Source organism: Trichomycterus rosablanca, chromosome 24, assembly GCF_030014385.1.
Source record: "Trichomycterus rosablanca isolate fTriRos1 chromosome 24, fTriRos1.hap1, whole genome shotgun sequence".
Classification (NCBI taxonomy): Eukaryota; Metazoa; Chordata; class Actinopteri; order Siluriformes; family Trichomycteridae; genus Trichomycterus; species Trichomycterus rosablanca.
The window spans coordinates 1,639,775-1,663,990 of record NC_086011.1 but is presented as its reverse complement, the minus strand read 5'-3'; the positions used below and the strand labels follow the sequence as shown (position 1 = coordinate 1,663,990).

The 24,216-nt window shown below is 45.0% G+C and overlaps 1 protein-coding gene across 1 annotated transcript in view; it reads left to right on the top strand.

Moving 5' to 3' along the window:
- The window catches only part of iars1 (isoleucyl-tRNA synthetase 1), a 48,245-nt gene extending 27,176 nt beyond the window's left edge, over positions 1-21,069 (top strand). Inside the window, exons 18-34 of the mRNA XM_062986202.1 lie at positions 97-180; positions 1,358-1,502; positions 2,479-2,599; positions 3,772-3,863; positions 4,709-4,786; positions 5,172-5,293; positions 8,135-8,237; positions 8,989-9,072; positions 10,963-11,137; positions 11,652-11,764; positions 12,301-12,396; positions 14,398-14,574; positions 14,678-14,786; positions 14,911-15,036; positions 17,607-17,750; positions 18,212-18,364; positions 20,823-21,069. Coding sequence (XP_062842272.1) covers positions 97-180; positions 1,358-1,502; positions 2,479-2,599; positions 3,772-3,863; positions 4,709-4,786; positions 5,172-5,293; positions 8,135-8,237; positions 8,989-9,072; positions 10,963-11,137; positions 11,652-11,764; positions 12,301-12,396; positions 14,398-14,574; positions 14,678-14,786; positions 14,911-15,036; positions 17,607-17,750; positions 18,212-18,364; positions 20,823-20,905 — 2,005 coding nt within the window. The 3' untranslated portion in view covers positions 20,906-21,069. The remainder of the gene's footprint in view (positions 1-96; positions 181-1,357; positions 1,503-2,478; positions 2,600-3,771; positions 3,864-4,708; positions 4,787-5,171; positions 5,294-8,134; positions 8,238-8,988; positions 9,073-10,962; positions 11,138-11,651; positions 11,765-12,300; positions 12,397-14,397; positions 14,575-14,677; positions 14,787-14,910; positions 15,037-17,606; positions 17,751-18,211; positions 18,365-20,822) is intronic.
- The last annotated feature ends 3,147 nt before the right edge of the window (positions 21,070-24,216 follow it).

Here is a 24,216-nt window from a genome sequence, read left to right as displayed (position 1 = left end):
AGTCGGTTCTCGTCGGTTCTCGACTCTGTGTGTGTTTGAGCCTGATATACTCGTGCGTTGGGTGTGGTTTTGATTTACTGAGTGTTCTGTCTGTAGCGATGGGCAGAAGATGAGTAAGAGGAAGAAGAACTACCCAGACCCGGGCTTGATCGTACAGAACTACGGAGCTGATGCGCTCAGGTAAGATCCCAGTGGGTGCAGATCAGGGGTGTCTTAAGTTTTCTTTTTGGGGGCCAGATGGAGTAAAAAAATACACAATCACGGGGCCACGGACTCTTTTATAATAAAACGAATTACTCTGATTACTAACAATTCCACTTCCTTTTTATTTAAGTGACTGATGATCTATCGTCCACAGTGTCGTGATTTCCTTCACAAGTTTATAATCCTAATTATTATACTTATTTAACCATGTACGTGTAGATGTGTGAAAGTTTTGTGTCGGGGGAAAGAAGACGGGGAGAGTTTTAGATCTGTTTTATGTGAGAGCGCCACCCAGAGTTCAAACAGTTCAAGCAGTTTTTATTTCAGTTTTTATTTTACAATTAAAAAACTTTGCAAGCCATTTACAAAATGGTAACGGGCCACAAAAATGGTCCGTGGGCCGCAGTTTGGACACCCCTTGTTGTAGGGCGTCAAACCAAGAATTATCGAAGCCCTTGATGTCAATTCTGCTGGTGTCGTTTGCCCAGATAATCACCACAGATATAAACAATGCCGTTTCTGCCGTCGCTCCATGTTTAATTCTATAGAAATACGAACAAGTTCAGAACGCCGGACGTACGCTGAACCTTTTTTTGCATTACTTTTCCTGTTCCTGCCGAATGGAACACGTCAGCTCCCATCTGTTCTCACTGTCTCATCCGTCCTCGGTCTGCCACCAGCGTCTTAGGAACGCCCAAGGCATGGTGATGGACCCTGCTCGTGGCGGTGGGTGACCTGTGCCTCTGGGGGTGCTCGGTCCTCTGCTTTCATTACTGCACAGTGAAAATAGCCTCATAAGTTCACCAGAATGACCCCCTTTTTCCTCCGAATATTTCCGGTCAGTGGAGATGAGATGGTGTCGTGTAGGGGCAGTTTGATGAGCTGCTGCTGTTCTCGTTCGGTTCCCTGCGATTTGTTGACCCGGGTTCGAGCTGCTCTGCTGTCCATTTGTTTCAAGCAGTTCAGGAAAAAGCAGAAGTGTGTCCTCAGTACCAGTCTCAGTGAGTCCTGACTTCACAGATCCTGTCTTGAATAAATGGGCACAAGTTCCCACATACCCAGCAGATTCAGGTGTGATAGTGTGTGGTATTGAGAATTTTTTGGCTGATGTGAAACAGACTTGTGATTTAAAAATGTGTGTGTGTGTGTGTAGGCTGTACCTGATCAACTCTCCCGTGGTGCGAGCTGAGAACCTGCGCTTCAAAGAGGAGGGGGTGAGGGACGTGCTGAAGGACGTCTTCCTGCCCTGGTACAACGCTTACCGCTTCCTCGTACAGAACGTCCAGAGACTCCAGAAGGTGCAGCGATCTCTCTCTCTCTCTCTCTCTCTCTCTCTCTCTCTCTCTCTCTCTCACACACACACACACACACACACACACACACACACACACACACACACACACACACACACACACACACTGTCTCCATCACAGTATCTTTCGGACAAAAGTATTGGGACACCCCTTCATGTGTTTCAGCTGAAACAATTGCTAACAGGTGTAATAAATCATTCATATAAGGGAGATTATATGCTTCCGGCTTTGCAGCAACAGTTTAGGGAAGGCCCTTTCCTGTTCAGGCATTACTGTGCCCCTGTGCACAAATCAAACTCTTATATAAACATTTACATTTTCAGCATTTGGCAGACTTACTGTACTCTGACCGTATACTGTCTAAGCAATTGATGGTTAAGGGCCTTGCTTAAGGGCCCAACAGTGGCAACCTGGCTGGTGGCTTGAACCAGCGACCTTTTGATTACTAGGCTACAACTTCCCTATAAACCGGACTGTCAACATCAATGCCCAGCTCTATAAATGCTGCCATCTTTCGACTGAACGGGCACAAATCCCCATAGATGTACTCCAAAGTCTAGCTTAGATCACACAGAGGTCGCACTGTTTAAATACAGGTTGTTTGATGTTAACCCGCTGGCCACTTAATTAGGAACGGGTTACTAATATTGTGCAGAACCTCAGTTGATCACGTCAGATTTGTTGTGCAGCTAAATCTAGATCTGATGACCGGGGAGGCGATTGAAGTTCACCGAACTCGGTGTGTTCATGAAATCAGATCTATAAATGTATTCACATGGTCAGCAGCAATTTCCAGGTAGGCTGCATGATTCGAACCACCATGAATGATGCCTCCGCTACAAGCAGCCTCATATTTTCTGGCAAATTCTGACCCTGTCCATAAAAAAATTAAAAACAGATTCACTGGACCATGCAGGGATTTGTCCAGCCTTGTTTTCAGCCTTTCGTTTGTTTTGTTCAGGAGGATGATATTCAGTTCCTGTACAACGAGAGCACGGCCAAGCTGAGCGACAACATCATGGATAAATGGATCCAGTCCTTCACGCAGTCGCTCATTCAGTTCTTCAAGGCCGAGATGGACGGTGAGGAGATCCGAGCTTTAAAATCTCACAGCGGATTCATTCTCATGACGCCCGGTCATTTAGCCATTTATAATCCTTTCTCTTTCTTACCCTGAAGTGCCGGGCCAAGACGATTCGTCTCTTCTGTTTGGGTCAGAATGACCTTTTTATTTTTCAACAGTCTGCAAAAAGCTCTTTTTTTCCCAGTGTGCACGGCTTCATTAATATAATCATTTCAAAAAGTTGATGATGTTCAGGTCATTTTGCCCCCCAAGAGTTTGAATGTATTCAAGAAAGAACTAAGAATAAAAGCATTTCAGTGTGTGACTGGGCGAATCGGTAAAGTACAGCAGCACACAACTGCCAAGATCTGAGGATCCAGGGTTTAAATCATAGTGGTGCAATCGGCCGGTCTGCATGGGCGATTGGCTGATGTCCGGGGGTGGGTTGGCGAAACAGCCTAGCGATCGGAAGGCATCAGTGTCGGTGCACTCTTAGTGCAGGTCCCAAGCCTGGATAGAAATAAAGGGTTCGCAACAGGAAGAGCATCCAGAGTTACCTGATTTGGCAAAACTGTGCTTTTATCCAAAGTGACTTACAGCACTGTGACGGTATACAATCTAAGCAATTGAGTGTTAAGGGCCTTGCTCAAGGGCCCAACAGTTGCAACCTGGTAGAGGTGGGGCTTGAACCGGCAACCTTCTGATTACTAGTCCAGTACCCTAACCACTAGGCTACAGCTGCCCTGCTGCCTACTGAGACGCCGTCTTCTGACCGATATGCCGGCACGGTGGCTCGATTTGTAGCACCGTCGCCTCACAGCAAGAAGGTCCTGGGTTTCGGTTCCCAGGTGGAGCGGTCCGGGTCCTTTCTGTGTGGAGTTTGCATGTTCTCCCTGGGAGTGGGGGCTTGTCTGGCACCTAGACCTTTCTGTATCGGTGAGGAGAAACCGCGTCCCACCCTCCCTCCCTCCAAATTAGATGCGAACTTGCACAAAAGATCAATCCTAAATCCCAAATCTCCAGTTACTGTGTGTGGGTTCCTCCAGGTACTCAGAAGCGTTCCTAAAAAAAAAGTCAAGGTCTTAAGGTGTGAGTGTGATGGACTGGACACAGTGTGATGGACTGGAGTGTGAACCATTCATTTTATACCTCACAAACATGATATTATTTCTTTCTCTGGGGTTTTTACAGCTTACAGGTTGTACACGGTCGTTCCCAAACTGGTGAAGTTCGTGGACATGCTGACCAACTGGTACGTGAGGACGAACCGCAGGCGTCTGAAGGTGGGCAGAAGTGTGATTTTCAGTCTAGTCAGCTGTATAAAACCCAGTTTAGTGGGGTTTTATACAACAGGTAGTTCCGACCTTACAATCTGATTGGTTGAGAAGCGTTCTAAACGTGCTGATATTCGTGATAACAGCACGGTCTTTTCACACCGCAATGGTATTACTCCGCTGACGCGTTGCAATCATCTATATACAATATACAATAGATATACAATCATCTAGTGCACTGTGTAGGGAACATAACCAATTGTCTAATTCACTATCTAGTGCACTATGTAGGGAACATATATCCATGATCTGATACACAATCTAGTGCACTATTTAGGGAACATTAATGTGTTTGTAACGCGAACAGTTAGTTAAGCCAGTTAGCAGCTCCTAGTAGTTCTGTTTTCATCCATAATCCTTTGGTGTGTGCGAGAGGTTTTTTTATTTCTTTTTTTCCCTTCGGAGGTTCTTGCCTTCTTCTTCTTCTTGTTCTTACCTCCCTGAAATGAGTTTTTGCAACTTGGGATGTCTGCTTTGTAGTGTTAAACTTTATATTCGTTGTGGAACTGCTTTTTGGCAGAAGGTGTTGTCAATATTAATGCATATTTAATATAAAATTCAGGGCTTCTTTGATTTATTTTCTTTCTTTATTTTGTAAAAACTGTTGTATAAAAGCAATAGAACACTCGAGGTCGTGTGTTATCGCGAATAACATCACGACTGTGATGATCTACGGCCAAATCACAGCCGTGATGTTATTCGCGATAACACACTCCCTCTCATGTTCTATTGCTTAAGTAGATACCTAGTAAGCTTATTTGCAGAATGTTTGAGACGTTTCTCGGTCTGTGCAGGGCGAGAGCGGAAGTGAGGACTGCATGGCGGCTTTGGAGACTCTGTTCAGTGTGCTGTTCTCCATGTGCAGACTGATGGTGAGTGTAATGGTCCGGTGGTCTCGAAACCAAATCGTTCCACCTGAAAATGCTTGTGTTCCGTCAGTCCTTTAGACTCATGGGTCCGTCTTAAAATCTAATGATCTCTACATAGAAGGCATGTCTAAATTTCCTAGACGGCTCAAAATGCTGCCTACTAAGGCGCTTATTCTGACCAAATAATATATGATGGCACGGTGGGTAGCACTGTCGCCTTACAGCAAGAAGATTCCTAGGTGGAGCAGTCTGGGTCCCTTCTGTGTGGAGTTTGCATGTTCTCCCCATGTCTGTGTGACAGACCCCATATTTCTATTATGTAATTCTACACCTGTTCAAATTTAGAATGCATTTTCACAACTCTAGTGCTCGTGTGTTCCCTCTGTAGGCTCCCTTCACTCCGTTCATCACCGAGCTGATGTACCAGAACCTGCGGCACCTGATCGACCCCGCCTCGGTGGAGGAGAAGGATTCCAGCAGTATCCACTACCTCATGCTGCCTCAAGTCAGGTAAACACCCCCAACACCCCTTCCCAAACCTCACTCAGGGATGTATTTTAGGGCAGTCTTGAGCAAAAGTACGTGGACACTCCTGGCATGGCCGAGCGAAAGCAGCTGAGGGACGAACGGCGCGCACGGCTCGGCGTTCCACGTTGTGGTGTTGCGTGATGATTCTTACAGTCGTCAGATGGAACATAACGAGATAAGAGCAGCGTGACTGAGGCTCGGAGACACGGCGGGCCAGATTAAAGTCTGCATTTGCATTAGATCTGCTTTAATGGAGTCGTAATGTCTCCGGCGGGAAATTACGCTCACGTACACGACGGCGGGGAGAGAACGAATCTGCGCTCGCTGCATAATCCAGATGTTGGAGTCGTCACACTGTTGTTCCCTACGTTAGAGCTGAACCGTCGCCGGCTTCGGGCTCTCTCTACAGACGTTTAATGGGCTTTAGGTCTGGGCTCTGGCTGGACCTCACCTCAGCGCCGCTGCGGTGTTTTAAATGTACGCTACAGCTCATCGTCGGGGTGGTTTTCTTCAGTGCTGCCACCATCATGTTTCGCAGATGTTTTTTGCCAGGCACTGTGCTTGGTGTTCTGCCCAAATAGTTCAATTTTGTCTCATCAGGCCAGATAATTTAATGCACCTTTTTTTTTTTTTTAAGAAAGTAATCACGTTTATGATGCACATGGGCCCAAATCTAGCCCCTGATAATGCAATCCACTTGGTGAAGATGTCTTCCTCATCTTCGTGTTGCTCCTTTTCTGTTCTGGCCGTCTCATACACCCGCTCAGTGGTGCTCATCATCTTCTGAGAGATTTTCAGCAGTATTTTGATGTGCTTGTTCTCAAAAGCCTGAACGCTTCTCCAGTCATATGTGACCAGGCCAGACTTTCTGTATGGGAACGAGAAGTCACCAGCAGTAATCAAGGATTAACAAGGCCTTGCTTCCAACCAAGCTTATCAAGGAGGTCCCAAAACTACAGATGTACGTAAACTTTTGGCTTTAGCAGCATTTACGCTCCTTTAGTTGAATTCTTTGGAGTTACTGTTTCTTTAAGGCAGTGGTAGCTCAGCTAGTCCAGTTAAAGTACCAGACTAGTAATTAGGTTGCCGGTTGCCACCGTTGGAGCAAAGCCCTTAGCCCTCGAGTCATAGGTGTGTGTCGCTTTGGATAAAACAGCTGCAAAATGCTGCAAATGTAAACATATCAGGTTCTATAAGATAGAACCGTCAGCTTTCGGTTCCAGACGCCCCACATGATGCACTCAGGAATGAAACTGAATGAAACTCGTTCAGATGAAGGATCGAATCGTCCTTGAATTTTTCTGGACTGCTTTCAGATCTCGTTCCTCCTCCCATCCTAAGTGCATTTCCTTTAATGCTTTTAATGGGCGTCGTTTGCTTGTGCGGCCGAGACGCTTCCCTGCCCTCACTGATTCGTCAGGAGACCCGCGTTAGAGCCAGATGTGTGCGCTATGAGTAAAACGACTGTGGGGGTTCTTAAGCTTTAAAAAGGTGAGCCGACGTCATCCCAAAAGTCAGATCAGATCAGGCAAAACGAACCAACTGCTGCGTAATTTATTTATTTATTATTTATTTTTTTTATTATCTATTTTTTCCCCCAATTTTTATCCCTATTCTAGTCGTGTCCAATTACCCTGACCTACTCTATACTGATTCGACCCTTTTTGCCGCTGACTGAGGACGCCACTCAACTGACTTGCGCCCCCTCCGGCACGCAGTCAGTACAGCCTGCATTTTTCACCCGCACGAGCCGAGTTCATACACAGAGAGACACTGCGCACGGAGGGTCACACCCCCGTCAACGTTATTCCTCAGCCCTGTGCATGCGCCGTCAGTCAACCAGCAGGGGCCGCGGTCGTACCAGTTATGAGGACCCACGCTCCGACTCTACCCCTAACCCTGAACAACAGCCAAACGTTGTTCATACTGCCGCCCAACCCGGTCGGAAAGGCAGAGCCGAGTTTCGATACGATGCATCTAGAAACCCGACTCTGGTGCGCTAGCGTACTTCACCGCTGCGCCACCTGAGCGGCAACTGCTGCGTTATTTTATTCATTTTAGTTTTTCCGTATTACAGTGCATCAGTAGTTACTGAGTTTATGTTTTATCAGCTTCACCTACCACATAAATGTAGCTTTAGTAACTGATTCATCCTGATCAGGGCCGTGGTGGTCACAGGGCCTACACAGATACGCTGAACGCAAGGCAAAAACACCCTACCAATCCACCGCAGGGCGTCGCACACCGCCTTCGCTCACTCACTCCATCCGCACGTGTTATGGGAGGTATGAGAAAACCGAAGTCACCAGAAAAAAGCCTGTGAGGATGTGGGAGAACATGCCAAACTCTTTAAACGTCTACGCTGAGCTTGTAGAAAGCCTAATGTGGTCACACATGGTTTTGGAACGTTATGTCCCAAGAAGCTTATGATTAGTCGTCTGCATACTTTTGGCCGGAAGTATGCCTGCAGGAATTTGTGCCCATTTAGTCAAAAGATGACAGTATTTGCTTGCTCAAGCTGGGACAGGAGAGGACCTTCCCTAAACTGCTGCAACTGTTGTGGCTGAAACACACGGATTCTATAATTAGAAGCGATGTCTAAATACTGTTGTCCAAATAGTGTATGTATGTTTATTAGAATTAGGGCTGGTCCAGTAGGGTCTGCCGGTTTCTCCTACTGGTGGTGGTGGTTGGGGGGGGATGTCTACTGGTTTGTCATTAACCTTGCTGCCTGTCAATCAAACGTGGGCGGGGTTTATTAAGCAGCTTTCTTTAATGTCTCTGAGATCTATAAACCACAACCGAGCTTTTCTGGACTTCCAGGGAGTCGCTGATCGACAAGCGTATCGAGAACGCCGTGTCCCACATGCAGTCGGTCATCGAGCTGGGCCGAGTGATCCGCGACCGGAAAACGCTGCCCGTTAAGGTGGGTCCCTGTTTTAAATGCTTATAGTGCGGCATGTACTTACACACACGTGCATACGGGCGTATGAGGGTCATTACTTATTTTCCTTGCCCATATAATTAGGGCCAGTTTGGTCATTAAACAGTGCACGGTCATTAAACTGTCACCTCATGCTAAACAGATTGTTTATTATATAGTCAGATTTATTCTGTGAGTTGGAAGCTGCTGAACACAGGACACTGTACACAGTAGAGCGAGCTTTACATGCACGTAGGTTTAAAGACTTCCTTTGAGCTCAATTAAGGTTTGGGCCTAAAAAAACACTACAGGCGGCTTTTTTCCTGTGGTGTAGAGGTAAACCTCAGCTGGCGACCACTGTTCCACGCCCTGATCTCCGGCCTCCTCCATTTCCTGTACAGGCACCTCGGGCTACTAACCAGAGCCCTTGAACAGCATTGAAGACCCCACGGGTCGGACGATTCTGTCTGCTGCAGGCATTGCCAGTTATGCCCGCTAGTGGGCGCCCAGCCTCCCGGTAGCAGTGCAGAGTACCGGTGTGCTAGCGGATCCTAACCCTAATCACTGATGATCGTTAACAGGCTATGGACCAAATGTACATGATCTTTTAAAGCTCGTTACCCCGCCACCCACCACATTTACCATCGTTTTGCTGTATCTTTCATATTTTCAGTCCCGAAACCTTTGACCTTTTGTAGTTTTGTTATGGTTTTGGATGTTACGGAGGAGGTTTGATATGGCGGTATGTTTTCAGTATCCCCTCAGGGAGGTGGTGGTCATCCATCAGGACCAAGAGGCTCTTCAGGACATTCAGTCCCTGCAGAAATACATCCTGGAGGTAACACATCTCTACACACACTGGTCAGCCAATAAAAATCAGCAACACCCTTAAATATGTGCCTGGTGATGCTTGGTTGGTAGCTGGTGCATGTGAGGGTGAGGGACCTGTTAGGTGTAGGGCTGATGAATGTGCATTAAAGACCTGAGGGACTTTAACATTGACCCGGTTATTGTGGATGGACAACTGAGTTAAACAATCCTTGAAAGAGTAGAAGGCAGAGGTCCATTAAGGAACAAGCTGTGTACCGCTGACAGGTTGTTGGGCAGCCAAGACTCATTGATGGTGTCTTGTATAGACCAAACCATTATTTAAACACTGGGCATCAAACCCCTCTGTGCCAGTCCGAGTGCCCATGCAACTCCTGTTCTTTGTCAAAAGCACCTACAGAGGGCACACAGGCGTCGGAACTGGACATCGGAAGAAGCTCTACTAATCAGAATCGAGTTTTCTTCAAGATGAAGTGGACGGCAGGGCACTTGTGCATCGTTTACCTGAGGAAGTGATGGCACCAGGGTGCTCTGTAGGAGGTAGCGTCCTGGTACCAGATATCACAGCGCCTCTTCAGATGTCTTTGGCAGGTGGTCCTAATGTTTTGGCTCGTCTGTGTGTATTTTGAGCACTTGGCCTGCTTCAGCACACGGATCAGAAATCTGTGGACAGACGTGTAACTGAATAAATACAGATTGGTACTCGCCGGGTTTAAATTTACTAAGCAAACTGCATGAACGGACAAGCGAGCGGCTCTTGCATTCGTTTCGGGGTCGGTTGGCACAGGCCACAGCAGGAATGAAGGAACCGTGCCAGTGTGTGCAACTGCTGGATGTTATTGATGCCAGGAGCTTCTCGCTACCGCTGATATGCAGATGTGACCTTTTTCAGACTCTCAGCTTCCCAAAACCGCTCTCACGCGGCGCTCTTGGCTTTTCCAGGCCGCACAGATTGCGTACAGGGGCGCGAGTCGCATCGCCAGTTTGACGTGACGTTCGAGAGGTTTATATTGACATGAAATCGAGGAACGGATTTTCCTTGGATCGTAGGAACCTGGATTTAACTCGTCTGTGCTCAGGCAGGTTTGGATCGGCTTCTTTAAACTGCCACTTGGCGTAGGTGTTTTGCCTTGTGTCATGATTTTGAGCGCCACCTACAGGAGGCATAGATTGGCACATACAATTCAAACAGATCCAAAAACTGATTCTCCAGACTTTAAATAAGTTTTCTTTTTTATAATATGTAGATAATGGAAAGACTGTTGGTTTTTGGTAGCATAGTGTTTAAGGTACTAGGCTAATGATTAGAAGGTTGCTGGTTCAAGCCCCACCACTGCCAAATTTTCTTTTATTCTCAATTAACTCCCAATTGGATTTGCTAAATGCCATAGATGTCATTTAAAAGTAAGACATTTATGATGCAGCTGTAGCTCTGCGCTTAAGGTACTGGACTAGTAATCGGAAGGTTGCCAGTTCAAGCCCCACCATTGCCAATTTGTCACTGTTGGGCACCTAAACCTCAGTTGCTCAACTGTAATCACTCCCAAATATGTGGCTTTGATTAAACTGAATTGCATTTGCATACAGCACAGTGCAGCCAGTATATGTGATATACATTCTCATGTTAATGCTATACAGCGTTCCCATTCGGACTGATATTGACCTGATGCGTTAAATGCGAACATTTTATTGTTTATACATTTGAAGACTCGCTCTGCTGCGTCAGCTAAACCCTCCTGCGCCGGGGACGCGTTCCAGTGATGTATTGTTAAACCACGATCGATAATTGAACGCACTCGAGGCCCAGGACGATTTATCATGATGCAGCATAGAACGTCCGTGCTCTCAGTCCACCTGCCGCATGTTAATGCACCGAACCGTGCCGTCTGTCATCATGCAGGAGCTGAACGTGCGCCAGCTCACCCTGTCCACCGACAAAGATAAGTACGGCATCCGCCTGAGGGCGGAGCCCGACCACATGGTCCTGGGGAAGAGGCTGAAGGGTGTGTTCAAGGCCATCACGGCGGCCATCAAGGAGCTGAAGAGCGAGGAGCTGGAGGCCTTCCAGAAATCAGGTATATGCTAAACACACACAGAAGCAGTGTGCACTTCACAAGCAAGTTAAAAAAAACACCTAACAGGTACAGGGGACACGCCTCCTTCACTAAGCCTAACAGGTACAGGGGATGTGTCCTCCTTCACTAAGCCTAACAGGTACAGGGGATGTGTCCTCCTTCACTAAGCCTAACAGGTACAGGGGACACGCCTCCTTCAATAAGCCTAACAGGTACAGGGGATGTGTCCTCCTTCACTAAGCCTAACAGGTACAGGGGATGTGTCCTCCTTCACTAAGCCTAACAGGTACAGGGGATGTGTCCTCCTTCACTAAGCCTAACAGGTACAGGGGATGTGTCCTCCTTCACTAAGCCTAACAGGTACAGGGGATGTGTCCTCCTTCACTAAGCCTAACAGGTACAGGGGACACGCCTCCTTCACTAAGCCTAACAGGTACAGGGGATGTGTCCTCCTTCACTAAGCCTTCAATCTTACACACTGAAAGCTAAAAGACCTTCACTGTTTTTTCCCCAGGTACCATCGTGGTGGACGGACACGAGCTGCGTGAGGAGGATTTGCGTCTGATGTACACCTTCGACCAGACGTCAGACATGGCCACGCAGTACGAAGCTCATTCAGATGGACAGGTAACGCCTCAAAACGATCATCCGCGATTCTTTTATTCACCAAGATCTATCAGAGAGTCAGGGAAACACGCCGTGCTCTTTTTAGAACTGATTTTCGTGCCCTCCCTCCCTCGGACACGCCAGCTTTGTCTGCAAAGCGCCTCCTCCTCTGTGGCGTGCAAGTGCATTCGATTGCCGTGCCATCTGAGCGCAATCGAATGCTAATGCTACAGAAAGTAAATAATCCGACGTTTTCAATCACCTTGTAAGTAAGTACGAGGTGCCAGGCGTTCAGGGCGCAGGGCTTGTGGGGGTGCCAGTGTGAAAATGAATTCACCGTTGGCATTAACCCACTAAAAAAAGACTTTTGACTGCATTTTATTCATTTATAATGTTAAATGTGGCCGTTTTTGGTACTGAGGGCCTTCAATTGACCTGCCAATTCACCCAAATCTGCCAGGATCTTAATTCTTTAGGCTTTTTGATGTGGAGTTATAAGTACGAGTTGGCATTAAATGAGGTATTCATTGATTTGTGTGTGGTTGGTGTTTCTGTAGGTGCTGGTGCTGTTGGACATCACCCCCGATCAGTCCATGGTGGATGAAGGCGTGGCTCGAGAAGTCATCAACCGCATCCAGAAACTGCGCAAGAAGGTAACCAAGGGTACCCACGATATTTTTGTTTAATCTGCGAGCTTAACCTCCTCATTTTTTTCGGAAAACCGTCATAATTGTTGATCGCGGATCCCGAGACTGTTGTGAGAGTTTGGGCTGTCTGAGCTCATCTCTGTCTGTCTGCCGTTCATCCATCTGGCCACAGAACGTCTGTTTGGCTTTTTTCCCCCTCATGGGGGCGGCTCGTGTGCTTTTCCCAGGCTCAGCGCACTGCTGTCTTAAAAAAAGAAAGAGAGAAAAGTTTTTCCACTGCAGAATTACCAGTTTGCTTCGCAGAGCAGAGCAGAGCGGCTTTAATGAGCTTAATTACTCCGCGCTCGCTCGGCGACGTCGCCGCTGTTTGATGTGCCGTGGAAATCAGGAAAGTAAGACGGATTTCCTTCTCCCTCTTTTAAACCTCATTAGGCTTATAAACAAATGTTTTTCCATTCCAGACCGTGACCCTGCGTGTGTGTGTGTGTGTGTACATGTATGTTCTGTACATGTGAAAGTGTGCGTGTGTGTGTGCGTGCATCTGTGTATGTGTGTGTGTGTGTGTGTGTGGGGGGGGGGTTGTTCGGGGTAGCTGGCTGCCCTCCAACTCCGAATTCCTCTCTTATTGAAACTCGAGGAATTTTCCATGGGAGGGAATTAGAGGTTCTGTTATCCTTTCCTTAAAGGAACTGCTGGCTGGTGGGGGGTCGAGCGCTCAAGGAAACGAAAAGCTGCGTTCGCTGCGCTGAGGCTACGGAACCCAGATCCAAACTACGCCGCATCCTTCAGGCCGGGTTCTGATCTCACCTTCAGGGTTAATAATGAGTTCGTTGTTAAAAAAAGCCTTGCCCCTGGCCGCTCAGGTGGCGCGGCGGTAAAAACGCACGCTGGAACCAGAGCTGGGATCTCGAATACATCGTATCGAATCTCAGCTCTGCCTGCCGGCTAAGGCTGAGCAGCCACGTGAACAACGATTGGCCTGTTGTTCAGATATGGGCGGGACTAAGCCGGATGGCGTCTCTCTCCCATGACTGGTGCAGTTACGACCTCTGCTGGCTGATCGATGGCGCCTGCACAGAGATGAGAAAAGAGTGCTCTCAGGGTGTGTCTCTCCGTACACGACGCTGAGCTGCACTGCACTCGTCAAAGCGTAGGTGATAAGATGCATACGGCTGCTGCCCACGTGTCGGAGGGGGCGTGAGTTAGCTTCGTTCTCCTCAATCAGAGCGGGGATCGGCATTGGTGGAGAGGAAGCGTGACGTAATCGGCCAATTGGACGCTCTAAAAGGGAGAAAAAGCATAAAGAAAAGATATAAAAAAAAAAAAAAAGCCTTGACCCAAGGTGGCGCAGCGAGATATTCCGCGAGCACACCAGCGCCGAGATTCTTAACTCCTCGGTTCGAAACTCAGCATAGCGGACATAATTGGCAGTGTCCGCAGCAGATACTAATTGTATACTTATTGTATCTGCTAGGGCGGGATGACCGGACTATGTGTGAGTGGGATCTTCATACACTGTGTAAGGATCCTGATTGGCGGAAGAGACGCCTGTGCAGAATGCAGGGGTGAGACGAGGAGGGCTGTGCACGTGTCGGAAGAGACGTGGGCAGCAACATGCTCTCCTTGAATGCAATCGGGTATCCCTCAGCAGCGGAAGACAAAATGACTGCGCTAAATTGGGAGGAAAATGGGGAGAAAAAAAAGCCCTGACCTCAAGACGAAGAAATCTGAACATCAATTGGGGGCCAAACATTTTTGTTCAGCACTGCGTGACCTCACAGATGCTCGTACTGAATCTCAAGGGCACAAATTCCTACAGACACACTCCAGAACGTTGTGGAAAGCCTTCCCAAAACAGAGTAGGCTTTGTGGGGGCCAACACTAGACTTATGCCCATGGTTGTGTGTCCACATACTTCAGATCTGCTGACCTTTCCGATGTTAGAAGGCTGATGGAAACCAGTATAGCTGAAGTAATGGGTTCCATCTCTTCTTTTTTCTTATTAAGGGTCATCTGGTGCCATCGGATGAGATCACCGTGTATTACAGCTCTGAACCTGCTGGTGATTACCTCCACAAAGTCGTCCAAGCTCACACGGACTTCATCTTAGCCACTACAAAGGCCCCACTGAAACCGTACCCCGTTCCCCAAAACGCCAGCGTGATCGTCCAGGAGAAAACTCAGGTGAGCGTCTGCCTGCCTGCCTGCCTGAAAACCACAGCTTCCAGTGTGTATGTTCATGATTCCGATCACATCACAGAGTGTTTTCTGTGATGTTTGGGTGTAGTTGAAGGGTTCCGATCTGGATCTGACCATCGTTAAGGGGGCGTGGGCTTCCAGAGCGCCCCTCGACGGCCCTTCGTGCGCTTACGTCAACCTCAGGGTCAAACAGCAAGGTAAAAATGGTGGTTCTTTAACTGTTTTGTATTTGTATCTGATAAAGAAATCAACACACACACATCTCAGCTCTGTGTATATTATTTTCTATATTATGAGGCCAACACGTGTGTTTATTTCCAGAAGGCGTGGTTCTGCTGGAGAATCCGAAGGGAGATAACACACTGACCGTGGAGAAGCTGAAGATGGTTTGCCGCAGCATTTTTAAACTCGACGCTTCAGCTTTGACCGTGTTTAATGGGGCAGCAGGTGAGAGGGGGTGTGAGCACACACACACACTAGAGGCGGACTCACACACTCAGTGTTGGCGTGACTGTGGTTGAGTGGGTATCGATTGTGTGGGTATAAAACGGTCATTAGGTGTCGGTGTGACAGTGGGTGGGTGGGGGTATTGGTCAGTGATTACGGTACTGGACTAGAAATGAGAAGGTTGCTGGTTTAAGCCCCACCACTGCTAATGTTGCCACTACTGGACCCCTGAGCAAGGCCCTCAAGCTTCTATTGCATTGTATTCAGTCATAATTGTGAGTCGCTTTAGTCACAAATGTGATTGTAATGTAAATGAGTGAATAAATGGGTTACAGAACACTGGGATGATTTGGAACAGAGATCGCAAGGCCTTCTTGTTCAACTTTTGACTGAATAGGCTTACATTCCCACAGGCACACTCATGATTCCTGTCGAAAGCCTTCCCAGGGCATTAAAGGCTGTCATTGTATGCCCATTCTTTACCTTTTGTACCGTTTGTTAGGTGTAATATGTGGTTTACGCTCCAGTTACTCAGTTGGCCTGCAGACTGGTGTCTGCTGGTAAGCTTCTGCTCCACTGAGTAGAGTCTGTGCATGCGTGCGTGCGTGCGTGTGTGTGTGTGTGTGTGATAAGGGGACGTGAGGTCTTAGAAGACACAGGAGCTCCAATCTGTCACAGCTCTACCTTCCAAAAAATAGAGAGCCACAGGGACAACAGCGCACCGTGATTAGGAAAGATCAGAACCACTCGCACTATACGTAACCGAGTACTGTTTTAGTGGACATGTACTGTATTAGTAAACCACACCAGAGTAATGTAAAGGTAAAGTAGTCCAGGTGCTTCTAAATGAATCTGAAAGCGTGACAGACGATGCATCGTAACCCCTCTCTTATAATCTGTGTGTTTTTAAAATAATACGTGCATAAATCATGTACTGACGGCTGATCTGTTGATGGCTACTGAAGATGGTCATTAATCATGGTGCTGTTTTGCCTATAGAAGATAAAACGATTGATTAAAATGAAGCAGGAGGGCCGCTGCCGGGCCGACAGATGGGACGCCACGACGATGGCGACACAATGGAGTCATTACTGAGAAAAGCGTGGAAAGATTAGGAGCGGCGCTGAGAAACGCTCCAGCTGATGAGCTCCATGAACGTCCATTACTGCTAAATTAGGAGTCGGGAATGTGCTAATTATTGTTGAATATGTTCCATGATATTCAGCGTGGAGAATCTTGTCATACTTCAGTTCTGCCTGAGGATAATACAGTACTACCAAAAGGGAAATAGATTTTTAATGAGTGGTGCACCTTGATAATTCATTGTTCAGTGATAGTTTACATCCGAAACCAAACCACCACTCATGTGTACTGCGTTCTGAATTGTTTGGGGCATCGAGTGTGGGCACTCTGCCTGGATGGATTGTGGCTGTGTGGCAGCTGCGTTCTGGCAGTAGGTATGGTTACGGTGGTGTTGGAAACAAGAACTGCAGTTGAACTATGGTACCGTGGTTACAGTAGAGTTGCGGAATGGAACTGCAGTACCATGGTTACAATAAAATGAGGGTGGGAACTACAGTAGTACCATGGTTATTGTAGAATGAGGGTGGGAACTTGGGTACCATGGTTACAGTAAAAATGAGGGTGGAAACAGTAGTGCCATGGTTACAGTAGAGTAAAGTTGAGGATGGGAACAGTGGTACCATGGCTACATGACATTGAGGGTGGAAACTGTGTTACCATGGTTACAGTAGAGTTTAGTATGGGAACTGTGTTACCATGGTTACAGTAGAGTTGCGAGTGGGAACTGTGTTACCATGGTTACAGTAGAGTTGAGTATAGGAACTACAGTGGTACCATGGTTACAGTAGAGTTGAGTATGGGAACTGTATTACCATGGTTACTGCACAATTGAGGATGGGAACTGTGTTGCCATGGTTACTGTAGAATGAGGGTGGGAACTTGGGCTGCCAAGGTTACAGTTAGGTTGAGGATGGGAACAGTGGTACCATGGCTACATGACATTGAGGGTGGGACCTGTGTTACCATGGATACAGTAGAGTTTAGTATGGGAACTGTGTTACCATGGTTACAGTACAGTTTTAGGATAGGAACAGCGCGACTCTATAGGAACTACAGTGTTACCACGGTTACAGTAGAGTTGATGGTATTGTGTAACCATGGTTACTGTAGAACGAGTTTGGGAACTGTGTCACCATGGTTACAGTAAAATTGAGTGTGGGAATTACAATGTTACCATGGTTACAGTACAGTTTTAGGATAGGAACAGCGCTGTGCTATAGGAACTTGACAGAGAAAGCAGAGTGATTATGTAAATTGAGTTAGTAGTTAGGTTAGTAGCCGGGTTAGTTGGTTAGTTTCTCTCAGGTTTTAAGCCGTCCTACTGATAAATGACACACTGCTGGTTTAAAACTGCTCATCACAGGCCAGGTCATTAAATGTGAGTGTAAATAACGATGACAGAACGATGGCGTGTGTGTGTGTGTGCGTGCGTGCGCGTGTGTGTGTGTGTGTGTGTGTGTGTGTGTGTGTGTTGTGCTTTTCTGAAGAGCTGAAGAGCGGCGCTGATCTCCTGGCTCTGAGCGGGAAAACTCTGTGTGTGACGTCCGGCGCTCGTCCTCCAGAATCGACCGGCTCCGACTCTCTGCTGTGTCCCTACATCAATCTGCAACTAATCAACACCCCTCCTGCAGGTACACGTCCGCCCTCCTCCGTCCTCCTTTTATCATCCGTCATGCTGTTACTGACTGTTACAAACACAGTGAACGGGCTTCTGTTTTACATACAGTTCAATACAATATTTTTGTTTTCATTACGTCATATAATCAGAAAAACAACCAAATCTTTGGAAAATATATATTAGTACTAAAAAGCAAATGAAAATCAAACGTTTTTTGTCCTTTTTATTAAAGTTTATTGTTCTTCATACAATTTAAACCTGTAAAACTCTTAGAAATTAAACAATTCATTAATTTATTTTTCTCATATGTCTTTCAAGCTCATCATAGCCAATTACTTTGTTGAATGTCCCACTAGGTCTTGTTCAGGTGTCCACATACTTATGGACATATTTAAATTCAAATGTAGATACTGCTCTGAGATTTGAATTGAACTGATTGAGATCGAACCCTGGCGTTTCCTCTCTTCCTCTCAGAGTGCCAGACGGGTGACGTCGGGATGCTGCTGCTCGCCAACCCGGCGGGTCAGAACGGCCTCCAGCACGCCGCCCTCATCGCTGAAGCTGCTAAAGTGTTCGGGCTCAGAGGAAGGAGACTCAAACTCTACACAGACCAGGATCTTACTGAAGGTAAATCAGACAGTGTTGGTGCAGCACGGCTCCAGTTTGGTGTTTTCTTCCCTGCGTCCTCACAGCTTTGATGCTGCTGCTGTTCTTTCCTCCACCTCTGTAAATTCTATTTCTGCTACACGCTTCTCTGTTTCTGTCTGACTGGCAGGATGTCTTGTGAAAATAGATGTGAGCGAGGAAAACCTAAAGCCACTTTAGAGTATTTACATGATCTTATTATTATATTTATATTATATACACGTGTATGGAACATGTCTGTCATGGTATTTTGTGGATTTCAGATTTGAAACAATTCCTTTTTTCTGGGATTGGTTGATTGGAACACAAGTTCTCTGTCAAAATCGAAATGATGAGTTTTATATTATTACGTCTTCGTATTAGTTTGTTAGGTTTTTTTTTTAACAGTATTAAACATTAGGACCAAACCCCCTGATTTGTTTCCTGTTTGGTACCAATGCTGCATGAGAGGCTGATTAAGGTTCCTTATAGTTCATGTGTTGAATCCAGAAGATCTGATCAGCTTAAAGACCTGAGGAACTTTAATAATAATAATAATAATACATTTTATTTATATAGCGCTTTTCAAGATACTCAAAGACTTTGATCAGGACCAGATTGTTATGGTTAGATGACTGGCTTGATGGATCTCCAAGCATTTTAGATGAGACCTTTATTACATGTTTGTTACCGAGCCTCGTAGCTCCAGTACAAAACCAAAACTGCAGCCATCGGTCATCAAACGTGTCTGTGCTGATCAACGTCAATTGAAACGAGAGGGAATTTAGTGGAGTTATAACTTAACTAAACTATTATTGTTTTACATAGTGAATTTGTATCTGTTTGAGGTCAGTAATTTGTATTAATTATATACGCGGATAATTATGCGAAACTTGCAGCATGTCCAGTCGTGCTAAGTCAGAGTAAAGTCCGAGTTGAAGGGCAGTAGCGAGTGACCTTGCTGTTCTCGGCTGCTGTTTATATTAATGATTAGATGGACGCGAGAGCCGAGTGTGCATAATGTCCTCTAATGTATAAATATTGAGAGGGATTTTCTGTCTAATCTGCTGAACTGCACCGTGTCTCCCGGGTACGGATCTGATTATTACTCCATGAGCTTCTGATTACTGTCAGACTCTCGCCGCTGTTTGTTTTCTGCCACGCCAAGCCGGGATCCCACTGTCGTCTTACATTTGGCTTTTTAAGTCTGTTAAATATTATTAGAGGACGTTTTTGTCCTAGCATGAACAGAACGTATATTTTCTTCAGCCAAACGTTACGGTGTATTAAATACAGTCCTGAATAAAAATCCTTTTAATTGTTTAACATTTTATTTATATTTGTGTTTCCAATTGCAAGCTTAACACTAGTTAAAATTCATAAATAAAATAATTTCATTTACATTTATTTGCTGTATTTTATAGTTTTACTTTCCTGCTTCAAATTTTATGTATTTTATTTTTACATTTCAAACCTTTTTTAATTTTTTTAAATAATTTGAAATATTATCAATCAAGTAGTTTATCTCTAAAATAAAACTATATGAATAACACTAAAATAGATGTATCTATAATATAGAATTAAAAAAGTAGGTTCTTACATGAACACGTCTTATATAATAACTTCTATTTAATTTTCTTTTTAATATCAGAGTCTGGGCTCTGTAAAGCGGAGCAGAAACAGGAGGTGGTTTTAGTCCGTGCCAGTGTGATGATGAAGTGTGTGTTTATTTTCTGGTCTCTGTAAAAGTGGGTCACTTCCCCAAGGCTGCTCCACTCGGCCTGTCAGGCTGACATGAAGATAAATACTGTACCGTCCTCGTCCTCTCGGAGATAGAAAACGTTCAGTCTTATTTCCAGCTGATGATTCTGTGCAAGTCAGGATTTATACATGCAGTTTGTGCGATGCTGGATCGGCAGCTATTAGCCTCTCATGACACTTAAACCTAAAGCATGATGCTGTCATGATTGAGTCAGTGGACAAACTTTACATTGGAAATATTGCCAATCTTAAAAAAAAAAAATACACTGAGCAGGTGTGAAATGGCTTCAGATCATTCTAAATAGGGGCTGTTTACACTCGGTCAGTCGTAGGAATTGAGGAATGAGATGTTGTAACTAATGGTTTTAATGGTTGCCATGTTAAAGCAGCAGTATAAAACTAGAAATTAAATCAGTAATACTAAGACATTGGATATAAATGTTTTAATACTTGATGTTCTTGTAATTCTGCAAATCTCCCTGAAAATCTCTGAATACCTAATAAAGGCAGAGCCGTTGGTTCAGATTTGAAGCATGGACTCTGTACACATACATCATATGTTACACTATCAGATTAATCAGTTGTCCAAGTTTTTTAAAAGCTGTTTTATAATATTAAATTATTTCCTGCTACATGACCGTTGGTTTTAGTTTGCTTCTGTGATTACATCGTATTAAAGCATTATTTTTTTTTATTTCAGAACTTCTGACTGAAACCTCTGTGAAGAACCTGAACACAAAGACCTTATATGTGAAAGTCCTGCCCACCACTGCAGAAGCATAGTCATATATAAAAAAAATACCAAGTCTGACTGAAATAACAGTTCCAGCAGAATCTCGTGTTCACCATAACTCAATTGTCTTTTAGTTCTAGTGCATTTATTAAATGGAAAAGCGACATGAGACTTGACGTTGTAATTGTCTAATAAATGAATTCAGAACTAATAACGATGGGATTTTTCTTTCTGCATTTTACAAAATGAGTGCATATTTTAGCATGTGATTATATCTTTCAGTGACTTCTGCATTAGAATTACAAACAAAGAAATCAGACAAAACCAGTTATTTTTATACTGGAACGAGGCATTAACCAGTGATTGTACGTGAAGCACCTAGTGTGCAGAATGAGTGTGTGGTCTTATATTCACCTTAGTGTAATTTATTTGCTGATTAGTCAAAAATAACATGTATTTGATAAAAAATACAAAGTTTACTTGTATTATTATTATTTAAAAAAAAGAAAATGGCTAAGTAAAGTTGACTTGACTAAGTGGGTAGCAGTGTCACCTCACAGCAAGAAGGTCCTGGGTTCGATCCCCAGGTGGGGCGGTCCGGGTCCTTTCTGTGTGGAGTTTGCATGTTCTCCCCGTGTCTGCGTGGGTTTACCCCGGATGCTCCGGTTTCCTTCTACAGTACAAAGACGTGCAGGTGAGGTGAATTGGAGATATAAAATTGTCCATGACTGTGTTTGATATTAAACTTGAACTGATGAATCTTGTGTAATGAGTAACTACCGTTCCTGTCATGAATGTAACCACATGACGTAAAACATGACGGTAAAATCCTCATAAATAAATAAATAACCTATTTTACTGCTGCTTATTATTTGCTGATTATTGAAGTAAAAGTCAGCTGGGCTATTTCTAGTTGCTTGTGTTGCACTTAGCATGACCAGCGGTCACTCTGCCTCTTGTGGATGCACTCAGATAAAAATTCATGACTTCTGGATGCTTCTGGAGATAGGGTGTAAATCCAAGGTCACACCGAAATTGTTCATCTCTGTGCTCATCTCCAATAATCACCGTTAGCTTGATGAACTGCAGTGATGTATGTTGTGACAGGCCCACACATGGTACAGCGGTGGTGGGTATAAGTAGGGACGTTTCCTGGTGGAAATAAAGCCACATAGTGCAGCTTTGTGCTGTGTAATACAGTGCTGTCTCTCATTGTGATGCAGGAGGAGTGTATTTAGCAGTTCGTGTCTTCTACTGTGGGGGGAGCTGACAGAACCACGGAGAGCCGCGCTGTTTGATCCGCGGCGCCGCTTCCATCGTTCTGGTTTGATGTGTGAAATCGGATTCTGCACCATCCACACAACAGTTTGGAAAATGTGTGTGTGTGTGTGTGGAGGTGAAAGTAGGAGATGTCCTTTCAGGCACCAGGTCTCACCTGGTAAAGCCTGTCTAGGTGTGTGTGTGTGTGTGTGTGTGTGTGTGTGTGTGTGTGTTTGGAACCTTGTCTCTCAGTGTGAACTGAACCATGTGTAGCAATGACTCGGCCTTTCACCGTGTGAATATTAAACACACCTTTAACCATCTGTTACACACACACACACTCTTCATGAACTATTTGGAGCAGTGTAGGGTGTAGCCACTCAGCCATCTGCCACACACACACTTATCTCATCCCATTCTCACTGCCACCGTTCAGGTTTCAGATGTAATTAAGCCGTTATTGAAACAAAGGAGAGATGACGGCGATTAGAGCGACCCGTCTCTCTCTGATCTCACTGTCGGCGTGAATTAAATGCACGATGGCCTTCTGCATACAGGAGAACATCTGTGCAGGAACGGTGGGATAGATTTAACTAGAGTTGTCCTGGACTAGTTGACTAGTTAGTACAGTTTGGCTCAAGATGTTACTCCAACAAGCTCATGGTCAGGTGTCCAAATACTTTTGCCCTTATAGTGTATGTTTTAGTAACCACTTTATTCTATTTATACTAAACCCTCAGAAACTTTCATATCTTGTGTGTGGGATGTGAAAGAATAAAGCGATGAATAATTACCCACAAACGTCTCAACATATCCGAAGGTGTTGTTTAATATTTCAGCTGGAACCGTTCTTGTGAATGAAAGCCATTTATTCTGTCCCGATGGAGGGGGGGGGGATGGACAGCGGAACGTGGAAAATGGGCCGGCGGTTATGAATTATTATCCACGCCACCGGGTGTTTGAATGAACTCATGAGAAGGAAACAATAACTGGATTAGAATTCCTGTGGACTCTGAAAGTTGTTTTTCTTTTTTTACATTTGTTTATTTGACTTTTTTTAGCTTCTGCAAATTACATCGATACTAAAAAAGTGAATGTAATACAGTAAGAGAAGCAGATTAATTAACTTTATTTGCAAAAGAAACTATGCACTTTTTACCAATCTGGTTTATCATGCACCATGGAGAGGTTTGTAGCAGATAACTGACAAAACTGCTAACAGTGAGGCCCCAAGTCTGGTTCTGTTTCAGTATGGTAATTCCTAATAAGCTTAAAATAAAATCTGAAATCTGTAAAGCTTCTGTGCTAACAGGGATTAAAGCAAATGCTTACTTTGTTATAGGGGCGGTTTGTCATCCAAAAGAAATACACACAATAAAAATAATCATCATCATCATCATTATGTAACAACATTTACTTGACATTTCTCTTCCTACGTTTCTGCTCTGCAGCCTGTTCATTTTACACATCAGCAGTCAAAACAAAGCTCTGGGCAAATGATCAAACAAAACAGCCAAATAATGCTACAGATTTTTGTTAATTAGAAATTTAAATATCTGTCTTTTTCTTTCGACTGCTCTCGTATTAGGTGTTCATCACAGCCGATCGCTCTTACACACTAAAAATGTGATCTTGGGCTAATATTTTTTTGTTTTGTTTTGTTCCTCTGCCTTTGTCCCGTTCGGTTGCGGGGTCGGCTCTCGGCGGATCATGATCCGCATTGATTTGGCACAATTTTTACACCGGATGCCCTTCCTAACCCAGGACCTTCTTGCTGTGAGGCGACAGTGCTACCCACTTAGCCACCGTGCCGTGATCTTGAGCTAATATTATTATTACTATTATTATTATAGCTAAAAAGGCAAATACTAGCAGCATTTTTTTCACTTCTATTTCATTTTCATTAACTGCTTGGATGCAAGACAGGAACACCCTGGACAGGGTGCCAATCCATGGCAGGGCACTAGAGGCATTTGCTGGTTTTTGGACATCTATTGTGATCTGAACTGGTGTGATGTTCTTATTTAGGCAACCATTTTAGTACACACTACCCGAAAAAGAGTCTAATTCTAATTGTCATTTATTTTCTCATCGTATTGTT